A 16,187-nucleotide genomic window follows, 5' to 3' on the forward strand; every position below is an offset into this window, starting at 1 on the left:
TTCACCAGAAGCGGCTTAGTCATGCTGGCCACATGACCCGGAAGCTGTACGCTGGCTTCCTTAGCCAATAAAGCGAGATGAGCGCCGCAACCCCACAGTCGGTCACGACTGGACCTAATGGTCAGGGGTCCCTTTACCTTTACCTTACTAAATGTATTACCGACCTTTCACCAGCAGGTCCAAGGGTGGGTACAACAATTTAAAATTTAAAACAGTTAAAACAGGAATCGAGTAAGTCTTGAAAGCACACATCTCAGGTGTCAAAGGTCAGGATAAAGGGGTGCATCTTCAGCATCAGCTGCAAGCTGCAAGGTGAAAGTGTCAGGCACGCATCTGTCGGGAGGGAATTCCCCAACTCGGGCTGCCGCAGAGAATGCTCTCTCCCAGGCCACTCCCACTCCAAGTTTCTGAGGGAGGTGGAACTGTCAAGAGGACCGCTCCACAGGGAAGGTCTGTAGTGAAGGAGGCAGACTTTCAGCTATTTGGGGCCTGTGTCATTTAGGACTTTAAACACTAACATGAGCACCCTGTGTTAGGCCCAGAAAGGAACTGGCAACCATGTGCTTACCTGCATCTTAAATTCAGATTTCCTGCAGTAGATGGGTTTGTAAAAGGAGAGGGTGCAAGCATCTTTCAGGAGAGGGAGGGCAGAGGGAAAGCAAATAAATATGTTTATGTTGAACTTTATAAAACACACATTTTTCTGCCTGGTGCCTCCTTCAGACCTGCCTAAGTCAGGCTGTGTGTGTTGCATACTGTACGAGTTATTATTCCAAGCAAGCTGTGTTTACTTAACATGGACTGGTCTTGATCTGGACACTTCTAATGAAGGTGTGTCTAATATACCTTACTGAGCATGAAGATTCACCCTATAGTTTTTGCTCTGTGCTGAAACTGTCTGCTTAAGAGAACAGAGGGCTCACCCTGACTTCTGATGGTCCCACCACTTCAAATCCACTCTTTAGCGCTGAATCAGAGCAAATGTCAGTTAGGTTTTCTACAGACTGACGTTTGCTCCGATTCACTGCTAAAGAGGAGGTTTTCCTGGGGAAAGCAGCAGAGTGAATGGAAAACCACCCAGCCCCGTGCTTTCTAAGCATGAGACAAGCAGAGGTAAGCACGAGTCCTGAATGAGGATCTTTCAGAAATGATTTGAGAAACTTTCCTTGATTAGTCTTGGCTAACTGATTGAGCTGCAAACATTCTCCCCTTCACCCCCCCCCCAAAAAAAATCCACCTTGTTTCTACAATATAAATAGCATGATCCTAGAACGTATTTTAATTTGTTAAAGGTGATGTAGGAGAAGTCTAGCAATCAGCTGTGCAACCTTGGTTTAAACCAGTGTTTCCCAAACTTGGGTCTCCATCTGTTTTGGACTACAACTCCCATCATCCCTAGCTAGCAATACCAGTGGTCAGGGATGATGGGAATTGTAGTCCCAAAACCTCTGGAGACCCAGGTTTGGGAATCACTGGTTTAAACCTAAGTGCTATTGGGAAGCAGGACATCTAGTTTGAGGCTTTTTAGTTTAGAGAAAACGCAAGTAAGATGATACTGTATAATATTATGTATGGTGTAGAGAAAGTAGAAAAGAGAAAAGTCTTCCTTCCCATCTCAAAATACTAGAACTCACTGGGAACAGCCAACGAAACTGAATATTGGAAGATCCAGGACAAAGAAGTTGCCAGCTGCAGCAAATAAATAAGAGCTATAGATTCATGGCTAAGTACAACAAGTTAAGACGTTGATCCAATGAGTGACACAGACAGCCCGCCTTTTTGAAGAGTGGGCAGGCATAGAACTTATCACAGCAAGCGGCCCAGTCCAAGGACTGGGCAAGCAGACAGACACTCCTTTGAGTGGGTTGGGCTTATCCTTGTCTCTGTGTCCTTGGAGTTGGCTCTCAGGTATCTCCTCCTCTGAGGGAAGCCCCTCACAGACAGGAGGGGGTGCCAAGGATAGCTCCTCAGTAGGATGCATTTGATTAGGGCTGTCCAGCCCCACAGGAGAAAAACACTCCTCTGCCAACTTGCTTGGACCTTCCCCTAGTCCCAGCTCTCCTTTCCCCAGACTACTGACCTCTTCTCCAGACTCAGGCATGTCTTGGGGTCCCGATTCCACCCTCCCCATTCTGCCAGGACCCCTCCCCAGGGTCATCCTGAGCCCCTCGTCCAAGACAACTTCACAGGACTCATGGCAATACCTCCCTCAAAATGGAATCTCTATTGAAAGATTAGTTTCTTTATAATCCCCATTTGGTTTTCTTCTCCCTTGCCTTCTTCAGTAATAAAGTTCCATCTAGCCTTCATGAGGAAAATGATACATGGCGACTCGGAGTGTATTTAGGAAGATGGGTCCCACTGATAGGTTTCCCCCCGGGAAAGAAGCGGAACTTAAAATGTCAAACACCAGAAGCTTTATCTGAACAATTTGTTCAAGCGGGAGCCCCAAGGCCACCTCAAGCAGCTGCACGTCTGTGTTGCTTCACTGCAGAGCCCAAGGCCTCCTTGCCTGATTCATTTATAGGGCAGTAATTGGTCTGAAGTGACTGCTTCAATAACGGCACTTTGGCTAAAGTGGAAAATTGCAAGTTGCCTCCAAAGATTATCTACTTCCTACGAAAGGGGGAAAAGTATCTTTTTATTGTCCGCTAACTTCCTTAAGATGCTCCCCCAAAATCATGGCTTGTCACCTTGAAGAGCATTTTGCCAGCAACTTTTCTGTCTCTGCTTATTAAAAAAAGAAAAATCTCCCAGGGTGAAACCAAGAGATGTTTACAGGGATGGTTCAGCTGTAAATCAGGCTCACCGAGGAAGTGCAGATGGACTTGAGGAACCTGTCGCCATATCTCTGTAAAGTAATGATGGCCTGGTCTTGAACTTGATCATTCTGTAGAGTTTGGGCCTTTTTGCCTCAGAAACATCACTTTATTTTTAAATGGCAGGGTGGTGTGATGAAAAACTTAAGACCAGGTGTGGGGTGCTTTTTGACCCTTCAACGGTTACTGAACTACAGCTCCCAGCAGCCCCAGCAAGCGTGGACAGTGGGCAGAGATGATGGGAGTTGTGGTTTTGCAATATCTAGAGAGCCAAAGGTTTCCCACACCTGGCTTAGACCAAGGACGAAAGCTCTTCATGTAGTGGATGTTGTGTGAGACTGGAGACAGATGGGATCCCCACTCAGCTGTATGTGTGACCACCAAGAGTGGGGCTAATTAGTATAACCCCACTTTCCCTTCATGCATTGACAGAAAGTGTGTGGCATTCATATAACTCAGTACTGTCTACACCAGGCATAGGCAAACTCGGCCCTCCAGATGTTTTGGGACTACAATTCCCACCATCCCTGACCACTGGTTCTGTTAGCTAGGGATGATGGGAATTGTAGTCCCAAAACATCTGGAGGGCCGAGTTTGCCTATGCTTGGTCTACACTGACTGGCAGTGGTTCTCAAGGGAGGGAGTTTTATCCCAGCTCTACCCAGAGATGCCCAGGATTGAACTCTGGACCTTCTACATGCAAATCAAATGTTCTACTACTGAATTGCAGTGTTTGCCTTTGGGTATCTTTCAGGGATACCTGACTCCTAGCTTGTGCCATTGGAGCATGTTAAAGTCTTGAGACAACTACACAGCCTTGATGAGATCATAGCTGCTAAAAGTAATCAAGAAGGGGGCGTTTCTCACGCAATTCATCATCTGCACAGATATATGAGTGCATAGAGAGGTGCAAGAGTCTTAATGAGTATTGGTCAATGAGTTTGTGCTGGTCAGGCTGATGGGAGTTGGTCCAAAACATCTGGAGGCCACCAAGTTGGCGAAGGCTGGTATATGGACTGTGGCACCTGGCAAAAGTGCAAGCAGCACTGCAGAAATGGTTGCATGCTACACAACGGCATAGAGAAAATAAGCAGGCCTTTGCACGTGATGAAGGACCAACCTACATATAACACAACGAGGAGCAAACATTTGAAATTTCCACTCCTGTTTCGGTTGGAATTCTCCGACATCTGTATGGCTAACGCATCATGTAGCTCAGCTCTTAGCCAACCAAACACTGCCAAAGAACATTAGGACACATCCGTTGGTTCAGGAGCAATTTTCCATCACCCCAGGATTGTTCATGACTTCATCTGTGTAGAAATGATCACATTTTGTGGGGAGAGGATAAGTGAGACTGAGTCTGCTGGCCATGCCCCAGGCAGCACTACCAGATCTTCATATGCTGCAGATATATAAGCAGAGCTTGTTGTTCGGTTTTGGATAGATAGGTAGATGTTGCAGGATGGACCTTTTGGCCGTGATCCTATTCTGTTTCCTTGCCTCCATTTCTCCATGGGTGATTGCATGAACAATTCTATAGCTTTCCTTCATCTGTACTCAGTGGCTTTGCCAAAGGAACAGTTGACCTCAGCTGGATGTTAGTAGCTCCACTAATGAATGGTTGGATGAAATTCCATGGTCTGCTAGGTTAGATGACCTTGGATGGTTTAAAAGTTATTCAAGGGACCTTTCTAACATTTCAGCCCCAATCACATCAAGGCACAGCAACCTCTTACGTAAGAAAGGGTCACTGCTGGAGAAATTACAAAAAGGCAGCCAGAAGCTAGGAACCATTTATTACTAAAGTTTCTGTGGGTTGTTCATGATGAAGATCTTCAGAGAGTCAGGCTTGACTGCCCAGATACGGATATGAAAAAACATTGCCCATTCCTCTAAGTTTGAAAGCTTTTTTTTTAAAGGCAGTAGTTCCTCTGCTCCCCAAAAAGGAAATTAATTTCTGTTGTGCTGCTAGCTCTGTTTCAGCTGCCTCTAAAGACACTGTCAGCAATGCTCTTCAGAGCAGCCAGCTGGCCATTTTTGTGCCCACCCACTCCCTACCCATAATTGCACTTTAAAAATAAAATCTTTATTGCTTTGAGTTGGGTAGGCTGGGCAGAAGAGGTAATATTGCAATAGCAGATAGAGAGATGTCCAGAGACTCGAACCTTAATAGGATAGAAGTTGTACCGGTTCCTGCAGAAAAAAAGCAATTGTCGCCTGCCAGAGGCAGTCTGCCTTTGAATACCAGTTCCTGAGTATTACAGCCAGGGAGAGTTGCTGTTTCACTCAGGTCCTGCTTGTGGGCATCTGATTGGCCACGGTGAGAACAGGATGCAGGGAGTGTGTGCATATTTCTAGGCTTCAGTGCTAGTGTGGACCCTCCCAGACCCCTTGGTTTTTATCTGGGACCCTCCTTTAGGTGCACCCTTTAAGGGACAGGGCCTTTTCTGTGGCGACCCTGCTTTGGAATGCTTTCCCCAATGAGGTCTGCCTGTTATCATCATTAGCATCCTTTCAGCACCAGGTAAAAACTTCTCTCTTCTCCCAGACAGTGATTTTGCTGTCTATTGATTGTACATTTTGCTGCTGTTTTATTGAGCTGTTTTATGTGTTATTATTGTATGGCCTTTGTTGCAATGCATTGTCTTTTATTTTACATTGTGTTTTGCACTCTTAAATTTTTGTAACTCCCCTTGGGCACTCCTAACGTGCCAGTCATCCACGAGATTGAAATGACATTGATGATGACCTCCACTGCTTTCCTCCACAGCCTTGTAGACAATAGCTGCGTTACAGGATGCAGGCCGGGCATGTACCTGATCAAGGAGCCAGTACGATGTGAGGGATGCCAGTCAAACTGCCGGACATGCGTGGGTATGTTGTGTGAAGTTGTTACAAGAGGCAGGTAGTACGTGGGAAACATCAGCTTGTTGATCTGAATTGTTGCAAGCTTTGCATGTCCTTCACTGCAGAGAAGAACAAAGCCAGCCTGCAGGAGTTGCAGAAATGAAAGCTACTGGGTGTGCGGCTCCACCAACGAAGGAGTATTGTCCTGATTGGTCCTTGACTTCTTCTCTGCTTGGGCCAATTCACATATGACCCGAAACCATGGTTTGGTTTTACCATGAGCCAGCCTGTAGGCCCATGCTTTTTCTGACTCCCTGGGTCATGGGCAACCAGTCCCTTGGCTTCCATTTCTTGTTTGGAGTGCAGGCACAAACCATAGCTGATTAAATGTAATGGCAAATGTATGGTTTGCTATGGACCAGGAAGCTAGCTAGGGCTGATGGGAGTTGTAGTACAAAACATTTGAAAGGGCACCAAGTTGAGGGGAGGCTGCTCTAGTGCATATGTAGGAAGGAGCTGTCCCTAATACATTGGGCCAGTTGGAGCACGTCAAGCTGTCACTCAGAATTTTTTGTGTTGGCTGTGGTTGTAGACCAAAACATCCAGAGAGGACCAGAGAGGTTGCGGGAGGCTGTTTTAGACTGAAAAGCCAACAGGGTTTCTGATTGGGAAAATAGGTGCCTGCCTGTGGCCGTTTGCAAGCAAGGAATTGGAGCATTGAGCTCTGTATCTGTTTTAAGTCAAGTCTGCCTTCAGATTCTTATTTCTAAGGATTGCATCCTGCTAAGATCTACTCAAAGTAGATTGACTGAAAATAATGAACCTAAGTTAATCATGTCCATTAATTTCACTGGATATACTCTTGAGTAAAACTAGGATTGGGTACAACCCCCAAGAGTCCTAGGCCCTCTTCACACACCTTCTAGTTTGCAGCTCACAAGGAAAAACAGCCAACTCTTCATATTTAAACCATGGAAAATTTCCACAATCCAACTGGATTTTGCTCTGCCAGGGCCAGCATCACACGTGGGCATGGCTGGGCAGAGGGGCCACTGACAAGAGCCCCCTGCACCTGTTGCAGTGTGAATGTAGACTCACTGGGGAACAAGGGGGAGGGTTGTGCTGCCCGAGGGCCCACCAGAACCTACTCTTTGTTGTGCAGTTTGTAAATCAAAAGGTGCGTTCAATGTAACATTACTTGAACAAAGCTAAAAAAGTTCATTTATATTTTACTAATGACATGAGTGCCTGAGACAGACAGCCTCCTTTCTACTCCATCACATATTCTGGATGTGTTTCAAGAAGACTTTAAAATATATATATGTGATTGGAGTATTGTTGTTTGTATTCCTTCTGCTTTAAAGATAGAAGCCTTACCTTTCATGGGACTCAAAGGGAGCCATATGAAAAGCCTGTAAGAAGCACAGCACAAGAGAGCTTTTTGAGTACATAAAAGTGTCAGTGCTTCAAAATCTGTACGTTTGCATGGGAAGCTTGTGTGGTGTCCCACTGAGAATTTGCTTCGGTTTCCAGCTTGTTCTGCCCCAGACCAGTAATAATTCAAGAGCAAATGCACTTTTTAAAAAAACAAAGAAAATCTACAAAACTCAGAGTGAACACAAAGCATGTGCTGAAATCCTTTTTTTTTTTTTCTATTGAAAGCTGGGCAATCTCCCCTTTCCAGAGCGTATGGCCACGATCCAAAGAGCTACTTTATGTATGCCCAAGGGCTTGCGTGAACTTAAAGCAAATTGTCATGCGTTTGAATAGCAGAATTCTGAGCTGTATCACAATTGTTGAGTTTCAGGTGCAAATTTGTGGAGCACTGGGTGCACTCTGCTGCTCAGGTTCCCTGTTCCAGCCTTCCCCTCCAAATGTTTTTGACTACAACTCCCATCAGCTCCAGACAACACTGTCAATGGTCAGTGATATTGAGAGTTGTAGTTTTGCGCCCCCCAGAAAGGACATGTCAGCATTTCATGCTGGGATGCTACCACCACAGACCATAAACCTCCTTTGTCCGATCCCAGATTGCCAACCGCATACATGCCAGCTTTGAGGGAGCGCAAAGCTCAGCTTCACGGGTATGTTCATATATACTCTTTTTATGGCCTGAGCGGCATTGCTACCCGAGTCCTACAATTTGGAGTCCCCCAAGTCATTTGTTCCTTGCCAGAAACATTTTGTCTTTGCAGCTGCCCCTTTAATGGCCTGGTCTGTAGCCAAATCGCAATTGAGAGAGACTTGTGCTTTTTCCACGAAATGTACTCGGAACGAGTCAGTCTGTCCCTGCCTGTAAAATGCTTTCTCCTGCACCGCCACCAGCCACGCGGGACTCTGCCATCGGCCACATGTTGTAATCAAGCCTCTTCAACTTATATATCCGAAATGGCTGTTGGTCTCCAGACAGAATGCTCAAGTGCAATTCTCAAAATTTGCGAAGTTCAAGGATTTGTGGTGCAGTTGATTCAATCAGCACGTCTTTATCATTAACCTTCTGCTTTCTTCCTCCCCGCCCCCCTTTATGAGTGTGGGGAACAGTTTGTAAACAGCAGGTGGTTAGAAAGCTCTGTGTTAGAGAGCCAGTTGTGGTATAGTGACTACAGGGAAGGAGCAGTACTGGAGAGACCCAATTTCAAGCTCTCACTCAGCCATGAAACTCTCAGCGAGCTTCCTTCAGCCATCTCTCAGCCTAACCTACCTCACAAGGTTGTTGTGAGGATAAAACGAAAGGTGGGAAGAACCATGTGTGCGACATCCTGAGCTCTTTAAAGAATGAGAGGTTCATTATATATATGGTGAGATATGATGATAGAGATGAAATAAGACTTGAATAACACACAGCCTGAACTTGTGTGGTAAACTGAAGGTGGCTATTGACCACGATTCAGTTAGGCTGTTGCCCTGTCCCTGTCTCTTTCTATTGATAAGCTCAGAATTAGCAGTTAAAAGAGTGACAAACAGCTTAGGAGTGGAATTGCCAAGTGGACTGTACTCCCTTAAATTCTGAAGGAGCAGGTAGGTTTCTATGACCCAGAAGCTTGGCTCCTTGAGTGCTTCAAGACGTTTGCAGATTAATTGCCTGCTCGTGTTCAAACTAAGCTCTACAAGGGCTAGGAACATCCTTTTCTTAAAGAACAAATCTGAGGAATCCAAATTTCTGCTTGCATGAAATGGCAAAAGACGCCCTAGCAGTAGCTAGCTGGTATGTAAGCTGTAGATTTTTTGCATTAGGGTGTCCTTGGAGAGATTAAGCTTCTCTGGCTCATGTTTATCTTCCTGCTGGAAGGAAACCAAGGCAGATTCCTCCTGCTGTCTTGTTAGTGTCACATTAATTTTTTTAAAAAACCACACACAAACCTCACAATGATAGCAACTTGTACTTCCATTGTATTGTAATCTCACAGAAATTCATATGAATTCCTCCTCCGTTTACGTTTACTCTTTTCAAAAGACCCCGAGCACTTTGCCTTGGATGATAGTCCTTGGCCACCAGCATGAATCACACCAGATTCTCCATTCTTCTAAGCCATAGAAAATCAAAAGTGATTCATTCACACTGGTATCCAAGAACTGTCGTCCTGTTGCACATTAACAAAGGCAAAATGATGAGAATCTTAAGCGCTCTAGCAACTCATTTCTTCTCCCTTAGGAGTAGAGCAACAAGCAGATTCCTCGCCTCCATTATCCCCCAGTTTGCACCCGGTACAGTGTTTCTCTTACCAAAGTGGTGTGCTTGTTTTCCCCATGCTCCTTAGGGCCGGGCCGAGAGGAATGCATCCAGTGTGCCAGGAACTCGCACCTGCACGAGTGGAGGTGCGTCCCAACATGCGGCGAAGGCTTTTACCCCGAGGAGTTGCGTGGGCTCCCCCACAAGGTCTGCAGAAGGTAGGAGAGCAAGCAGTTTTGGCAACCCGGTTCTGACAATGAACGTTGGAAGGTTCGGGACAGATAAAAATGCTACTTCAAACTGTGCACTCCCACAGGCGGCTGTAATGGCTATCAACTTGGTTGGCTTTAAAAGAGCATTGGACAAATGGATGGGGGACAAAGGCTATCAGTGGCTCAAGCCATGATGGCTTTGCTCTGCCTCCATGGTTGTTGGAGGCAGTAATGCTTCTGAGTACCATTTGCCGGAAACAGGAGGAAGGGAAAGTACTCTTGTGCTTGGATCCTGCTTTCAGGTTTCCCACAGGCATTTGGTTGGCCACTGTGTGAGAGGTGGGCCATTGGCCTGATCCAGCAGATTCCACTTATGTCCTTGTATCCTTTTGTGAAAGTAGCGTGGGAGCAAGCATTAACCCTCGCCAAGCACTCTGCTTTGGCATAATACAAACAAGGATCTCTCTTCTTGTTAGCTTGTTAGCCGCCCTGAGCCCAGCCTTGGCTGGGGAGGACGGGGTATAAATAAAAATTATTATTATTATTATTATTATTATTATTATTATTATTATTACTATTACTATTGACTCAAAGCAGCTCTGTTGTGGTCAGATTTAAGGAGGAGATAATTGTCAGAATCAAATTTATACCTCTTAGTCTACCACATGTATGCCAAGTTGATATTGTCCTCTTTTAACCTCCTGCAACATCTCTTTCCACAACAAGGAAAGAACTGGGAGGTGAATTCTTATTAAATGGCATTTAGCCAAGACCCCTCACACGCCTCCCCTTCTCTCCCGGAACCAGGCTCAGATACTGAGCATATGTTACGCATAAAGAGTCACAAGTTCAAACCCCCACATCTCCAGAAAGGTGTCTTAGCTCCCTCCCAGACCATGGCAATGGAGGCTCTTCCTTGAGAGTAAGGAAGAGAGATATCTATTGAAGCAGAGGAGACATACAGGCTCAGCAACAGGTAGTCATGGCAGCCACGGCCCTCAGGCATAGAATTAAAGAATTGTAGAGGTGGGAGGGATTATGAGGGTCATATATTCCCACCCCCTGCCATGCAGGAATCCTTTGCTCAACGTGGGGCTCGAACCCATGACACCGTGTTCTAAGAGTCTTGAGCTTTACTGACTGAGCTATACTAGGAAAGACTAGACTAGCCAAGCTAGAAGCAGTGGTCCATGGTTAAGGAGTCCCAAGATCAGGGTAAGGAGTTCTGGACTACACAGAACTGTCCTGGTGGGTTGGCATGGCTCTTGCGCTGGATACAATGCAGGGACAGCAACTGTCTGGGTGGGAGACCTCAAATTCTCTGTATAGGAACAGAGTTTGGGTAGGGCTATGGGACAAGCTAGTGGTCAGGTATGTCTACCCTCCTTCCATCTGTGCCACGGATGGGAAACATCTGCATGTTGGCTGGACTCCAGCTTCCTCAGTCCCAGCCAACATGGTCAGTTGTTGGGGATGATGGGAGTTGTAGTCCCTCAAAACCTGGAGGGCTGTGGGTTCCATGCCTTAGTTTGGATTATGGGCACGCAACGAGCTACTAGGAAGAGTTGCCTTTTTCATCTCTTCCTCAGATGTGAAGATAACTGTTCAAGTTGTGACAGCTCGGGAAGAAAATGTCTCCGGTGTAAAGAAGGCTTTAGCTTGCTTAGTGGCTCGTGCATTGCTAGTGACAGATGCCACAATGGTATGTATTCGCATGGACATTTATTAAAGATGGGCAGATCTGAACCATACATTTAAAGCACATCCAATGCACACTTGAAGCACATGACTTCCTCCAAATAATCCTAGAAGCGTTTTTGGTTAAAAAGTGTGTGCTGGGAATTGTATTGCTGTGAGGGGGAAACGAGACCTCCCAGGATCCCTTGGGGCTAAGTCACGTGCCTTAAATGTGCATTGCGTGCACTGTAAATGTTTGGTGTGGCTCTGCCCAAGTACCCACATAGGCAATATAATACACACCTGATTAGCCACTGATACGGCTGCATCCACACCATGCATTTAAAGCACATGGCTTCCCCCAAAGTATCCTGAGAACTGTAGTTTACTCCCCACAGAGCAAAAATTCCCAGCACCACTAACCAACTACAGTTCCCAGGATTCTTTGGGGTAGATCATGTGCTTTAAATTATACTGTTAATACAGCCTCTGTCCCCCTTTGCTTGGTTCCATCACAGCAGTTGAAAGATGATGCAGCTGGGGAGCAAAGGGGGGGGGACCCCGTGCAGCTCAAATGGAACTAGATTTTAGTATCAAATTGGAGGGCATCTAGGGAAGAAATGTGATGGGACTTTAGGAGCTAACATTTCGATTGAATCATTACTAGTTCTGCATACCTACATTCCCTAGAATCTCATCCTTGTCTTCGGCCAGATGTTGCTCATTCTTCACTCCCTTCTTGCATCAGGAACTTGCGGCAATTTTAATTACTTTTGAGGTTGAGATTTCATATTTATGGAATATATAATGAACTTTACTGAAATTTAACTTTGGGGCAGCAGGCGGTAGAGAAGAATCAGTGACCTGAAAACGTGCAGGTAAGGTAAGAAAGAAAAAAAATTCCTGTAATTTCTCCTGGCACAGAATTTGCATGGAGCTGTTTTAAGAATCGACTGCTGAAGGATGGGAGAAATTGGCATATTCCAAGTCTATACATGATGCTGCTGAAAAACATTTTTATATCTCTTTCTTAAATTCAGCCTGTCCGTCATTGCACCCTTTGTCAGCTGTTTCAATGAGAATATCGGGAGATATCCCTAAAAAGGGACAGATTGACCAAGCTTTCCTTACGCACCTCAGGGTTCATCCACACTTCCCATTTGTTCCGCTGCTTTCCCCCAGGGAAAGCCACTATTTACTGCTGAATTTGACGTCACTCACCTTTTATGTGGAGTTACATTTGTTCCAGTTCCAGCGGCAAAGCTGGGTAGGGCTGGGGGTGCCCCCTGCCAGAAACCCTGGACAACTGCTGCCAGTCAGCCAGGACCACATAATGAAAGACCTACATTGGCTCCCAGTACATTTCCGAGTACAGTTCAAAGTGTTGGTGCTGAGCTTTAAAGCCCTAAATGGCCTCAGTCCAGTATACCTGAAAGAGCGTCTCCACCCCCAGCGCTCAGCATGGACACTGAGGTCCTCCTCCAAGGGTCTTCTGCTGGTTCCCTCCCAGCGAAGGGACAGGGAACCAGGCAAAGGGCCTTCTCGGTAGTGGTGCCCACCCTGTGGAACGCCTTCCCATCAGAGGTAAAGGACTTAAAAAGACATCTGAAGGCAGCCCTGTTTAGGGAAGTTTTCAATGTTTGATCTTTTATCGTGTTTTTAATATTTTGTTGGATGGCTACCCAGAGTGGCTGGGGAAACCCAGCCAGATGGGTGAGGTATAAATAATAAATTATTATTATTATTATTATTATTATAGACAATACTGAACTAAGTGGATCCAGCAGTTTGACTCCGTATATGGCGTCTTCCTTTGTGGTGTGGGCACAATGGACAGCCAGGGTTCAGAGCTGCAATAACTCATCCCCACCATCCTTCAGTTTTTCCAAATTATCCTAATGCCGTGTGAGGCCATTTTATCACTTTCTTTTCCATTCTTGCTCATCCCCTTGTACGACTCAACTGTGTTGGTGCATCTGTGCAGTACTTGAGCAGAAGAGTGTTGTGTAGTGGTTAGAGTGTCAGGCTGGGACCTGGGAGGCCAGGGTTCACATTCCCACCCTGCCATGGCCAGTCACCGCCTCTCGGTTTAACCCACCTCACAGGATCATTGTGAGGAGTTAACAGAGATGGGGGAGAACTATGTACGCCACTTTGAGCTCACGGAGGTAAAGGTTGGGATATAAATATGGTAGGTAGAAGGATTAGATAAATATTTCCATTCTGAAGTCTACGTATGTGTAAGAGCTATGCTCATGAAATGCACATGGCTCTCCCCATCTCGAAACTCTCCAACAGATGGATGAGCTGCTTTTTTCCGTTATCTCTCGTGTAGCAGAATAGTTCTTGCTGTGCTTTTTCCAGTCCTACGTTGTTTGGCTAAAATGCTAATCCAATTTCTTTCCCCCTCTCCTCCCTCTTTCCAAATGTATGTATGCTCTCCCAGCTGATGAGGTCTTCTGCGAGATGGTGAAATCCAACAAACTCTGTGAGCGCAAGCCATTTATACAGTTTTGCTGTCGGACGTGCCTCTTGGCTGGCTGAGCTGAAGATTTTAATATCCGCCCTCTGGAGGCCCTGTTGTGCCAGTTCCCTAGGACAAAGTCTCCCTTCTCCTCCCTGTCTGCCCCTACCCCTACCTCCCCCCCCCCCCCACTTTGGGAAGCTTCACCCAGCGCTGACTGAAGCTTCGGCTTGCAACTCGGATCACTTTAATATTGCCTGTCAGTCTGGTTTTTACAGTGCCACACGCCTGGTTAACACCCAAGCCTAGGTAGCACCCTTGCTTTGCTTGTTGCATCTTAAAAGGAAAAAAAATAAAAATGAATAAAAATGCAGATGGGAACACAAATCCTTCTTGGACATGTCTTGCAAATGGAGAGTGACACCAAAGTCCACATGCCCAGCTTCATTCAAAATAATCAACCCTCCCAAATAGTATCCAGGCGGGTGACTGGGCAGATTTAAGGTTATTTCTGCACTTTTGAGAAGAAAAGGGCACCTCTTGCCCACCCATCCCAGAAGAATTTACAGCCCTTTAGCTGTACAGTGATTGAGTTTTCTTCCAGTGCAACCCTGGCTTGATGCACTGCACCCCAGCAATGTTGTGGTGAAAAATAAGGACAATCCCCAGTTGCCTTTTAGGAGCAAAATTGGCCATAGCAAACTTGCAACTTGGCAGTCACCAAAGAGGCGTTCCCAGAGTTGGCAGGAAGAGGTGAGAGCGGTCTTTGTCTAAGCCCCAAGTGTCCACCTTTACTGCAAGCTGTTCTGAGTAGCCAAATCCTTCCTAAGTGACTGTCGGGAACCCGGTAAGCCATGAGCACCCTGCAGGATTGAAGCCTTCACTGTGAAATTGCTAGGAATAAATTCATCTCTTGTCTGCAGACACAGACTAGAATAATTTCCTCTCCGCAACAAAAGATTATGTCTGCCCTCCTCCCCTCCCCAAATGTTTGCATCTCCTAGCTTTTTCAGCTTTGATTGATGGCTTCATTTTTCTGGCCTACCACAACTTGCTGACAAAACCTTTCCTGTCTAATGACAGCTCAGTGACTTTAGTAAGCAATCCCTTCCAGGAGACGTTCTATTTAGCCAGCCAGGAGGGAAGGGAAACAACCAATTGTACCGAACGGCGCTATACAACACATCTGAATGTATTCACTATACATATAAATATATATATATACATATAATAATATATATTTTTTAGTTTGTTGTGTGGTGTTTATATAATTGTGTTTAAATATATTTGGCTATGTTGTCTTACAGAATTTTTTTAAAAAATAACTTATACAGTCATTGCCTTTATTCACAGAAATTTTAAATTATTTTTTACAGGGACAGACCTTTTTTTTTATGTGTCTCCTTCCCTTCCAGTGACATCTTTGTAAGTTTCAACAAATATGTCCCTTTTCCCCTTCTTCAGACATATGTAAACAACACTTCTCTTTTTTTCTTATAATGCCTGTTCTGATTCGCGTTGTTGGCTGTTTTAATAAGTTAAACCTTCAGCCCATGAAATTGGCGGTAAAACATTAATTGGCTCTTAACAAAGTGAGTTTTCTAAGCTTTTTTTTTCCTGGCTAAAATTAACTGACATGACCGTACTGCTTTAGACCCATGTGCTCTCAAACTTGGCTTGAATGAATAGTGAAAGCCAACACAGTGTTTCTGATGTGATCAATGGCAAGAAGTTGACAAGGCAACCACACCATGAATAAAATGTTTATAGTCCTGATGAGTTATTCTGTACTTACCCCACCCCAAAGCAACCAAAGTAAATTGCTTTATTTTACTATGAATATCCTATTTCTGTGTAGTCTTTTAATTACCATCTGGAGGGGGATCAACGACCTATATTTATTGATGAGATGCACACACAAAAACCCATTGGGATGTGATTCATCTTGTAGATTATTCCCAGTGAGTGAGCTAATGACCCACAGCATGATTCAAGGTGCTTCTAATTTAGGGATGGGGAATCTGTGGCTCTACAGATGTTGGATTACGACTCCCATAATCCATGGCCATGCTGGTTGAGGTTGATGGATTTTGGAGTCCATCGTAATCCGGAGGGTCACAGGGTCCCTATGCTTGCTCTAACAGGGCAGCTGGTCTTAAAAATATTGTTGATTATTTCTAATGTAGGAATTTCAGAAGATACTTATGGGCAACTGGTGGGCCATGGAACAGTGCGCCAGATTCAACTAACTGGCCCTCCCAGCTGAAGCCCGTGCAGTGACTTCCACTAGCACAATGAGGCTTCCCTTCTCTCCTCCCATTGTTCGCCCCCAGGAGTTAAGGAGAACCCCCCAGAACAGCATGTGTGGGGAAAAGTAAAATCAATCCATCTGGCAAGAAGAAATGCTTGCTCTTGTGGACCATTTTAGTACAACGTTGACTGCTGCCCAGAATCCCGGACTAGATGGGCTTTTGTCCTGATGCTCTTATTTCTCA

General features: G+C 45.4%; 1 protein-coding gene and 1 long non-coding RNA gene across 6 annotated transcripts in view; one reads left to right on the forward strand and one right to left on the reverse strand.

Annotated features, from left to right (window-relative positions):
* PCSK6 (proprotein convertase subtilisin/kexin type 6) overlaps window positions 1-15,532 on the forward strand; it is a 106,846-nt gene extending 91,314 nt beyond the window's left edge. For all 5 annotated transcript variants that reach the window (XR_014504569.1, XM_083411940.1, XM_083411941.1 and 2 more), the window contains 4 exons: window positions 5,593-5,696; window positions 9,428-9,557; window positions 11,141-11,253; window positions 13,675-15,532. Coding sequence is in view for 4 of the 5 variants with exons in the window: in XM_083411940.1 (XP_083268066.1) it covers window positions 5,593-5,696; window positions 9,428-9,557; window positions 11,141-11,253; window positions 13,675-13,772 (445 nt within the window). In the remaining variant the exon portion in view is untranslated. The remainder of the gene's footprint in view (window positions 1-5,592; window positions 5,697-9,427; window positions 9,558-11,140; window positions 11,254-13,674) is intronic.
* Window positions 160-9,415, reverse strand: LOC310663945. The gene is made up of 3 exons (XR_014504704.1): window positions 9,393-9,415; window positions 7,047-7,081; window positions 160-305 (listed from the first exon to the last, which is right to left on the reverse strand). It is a non-coding gene; the product is annotated as an uncharacterized lncRNA (long non-coding RNA).
* Window positions 15,533-16,187: the final 655 nt, after the last annotated feature.

Source organism: Podarcis tiliguerta (assembly GCF_965153285.1).
Source record: "Podarcis tiliguerta genome assembly, chromosome: 14".
NCBI classification, from domain to species: Eukaryota; Metazoa; Chordata; class Lepidosauria; order Squamata; family Lacertidae; genus Podarcis; species Podarcis tiliguerta.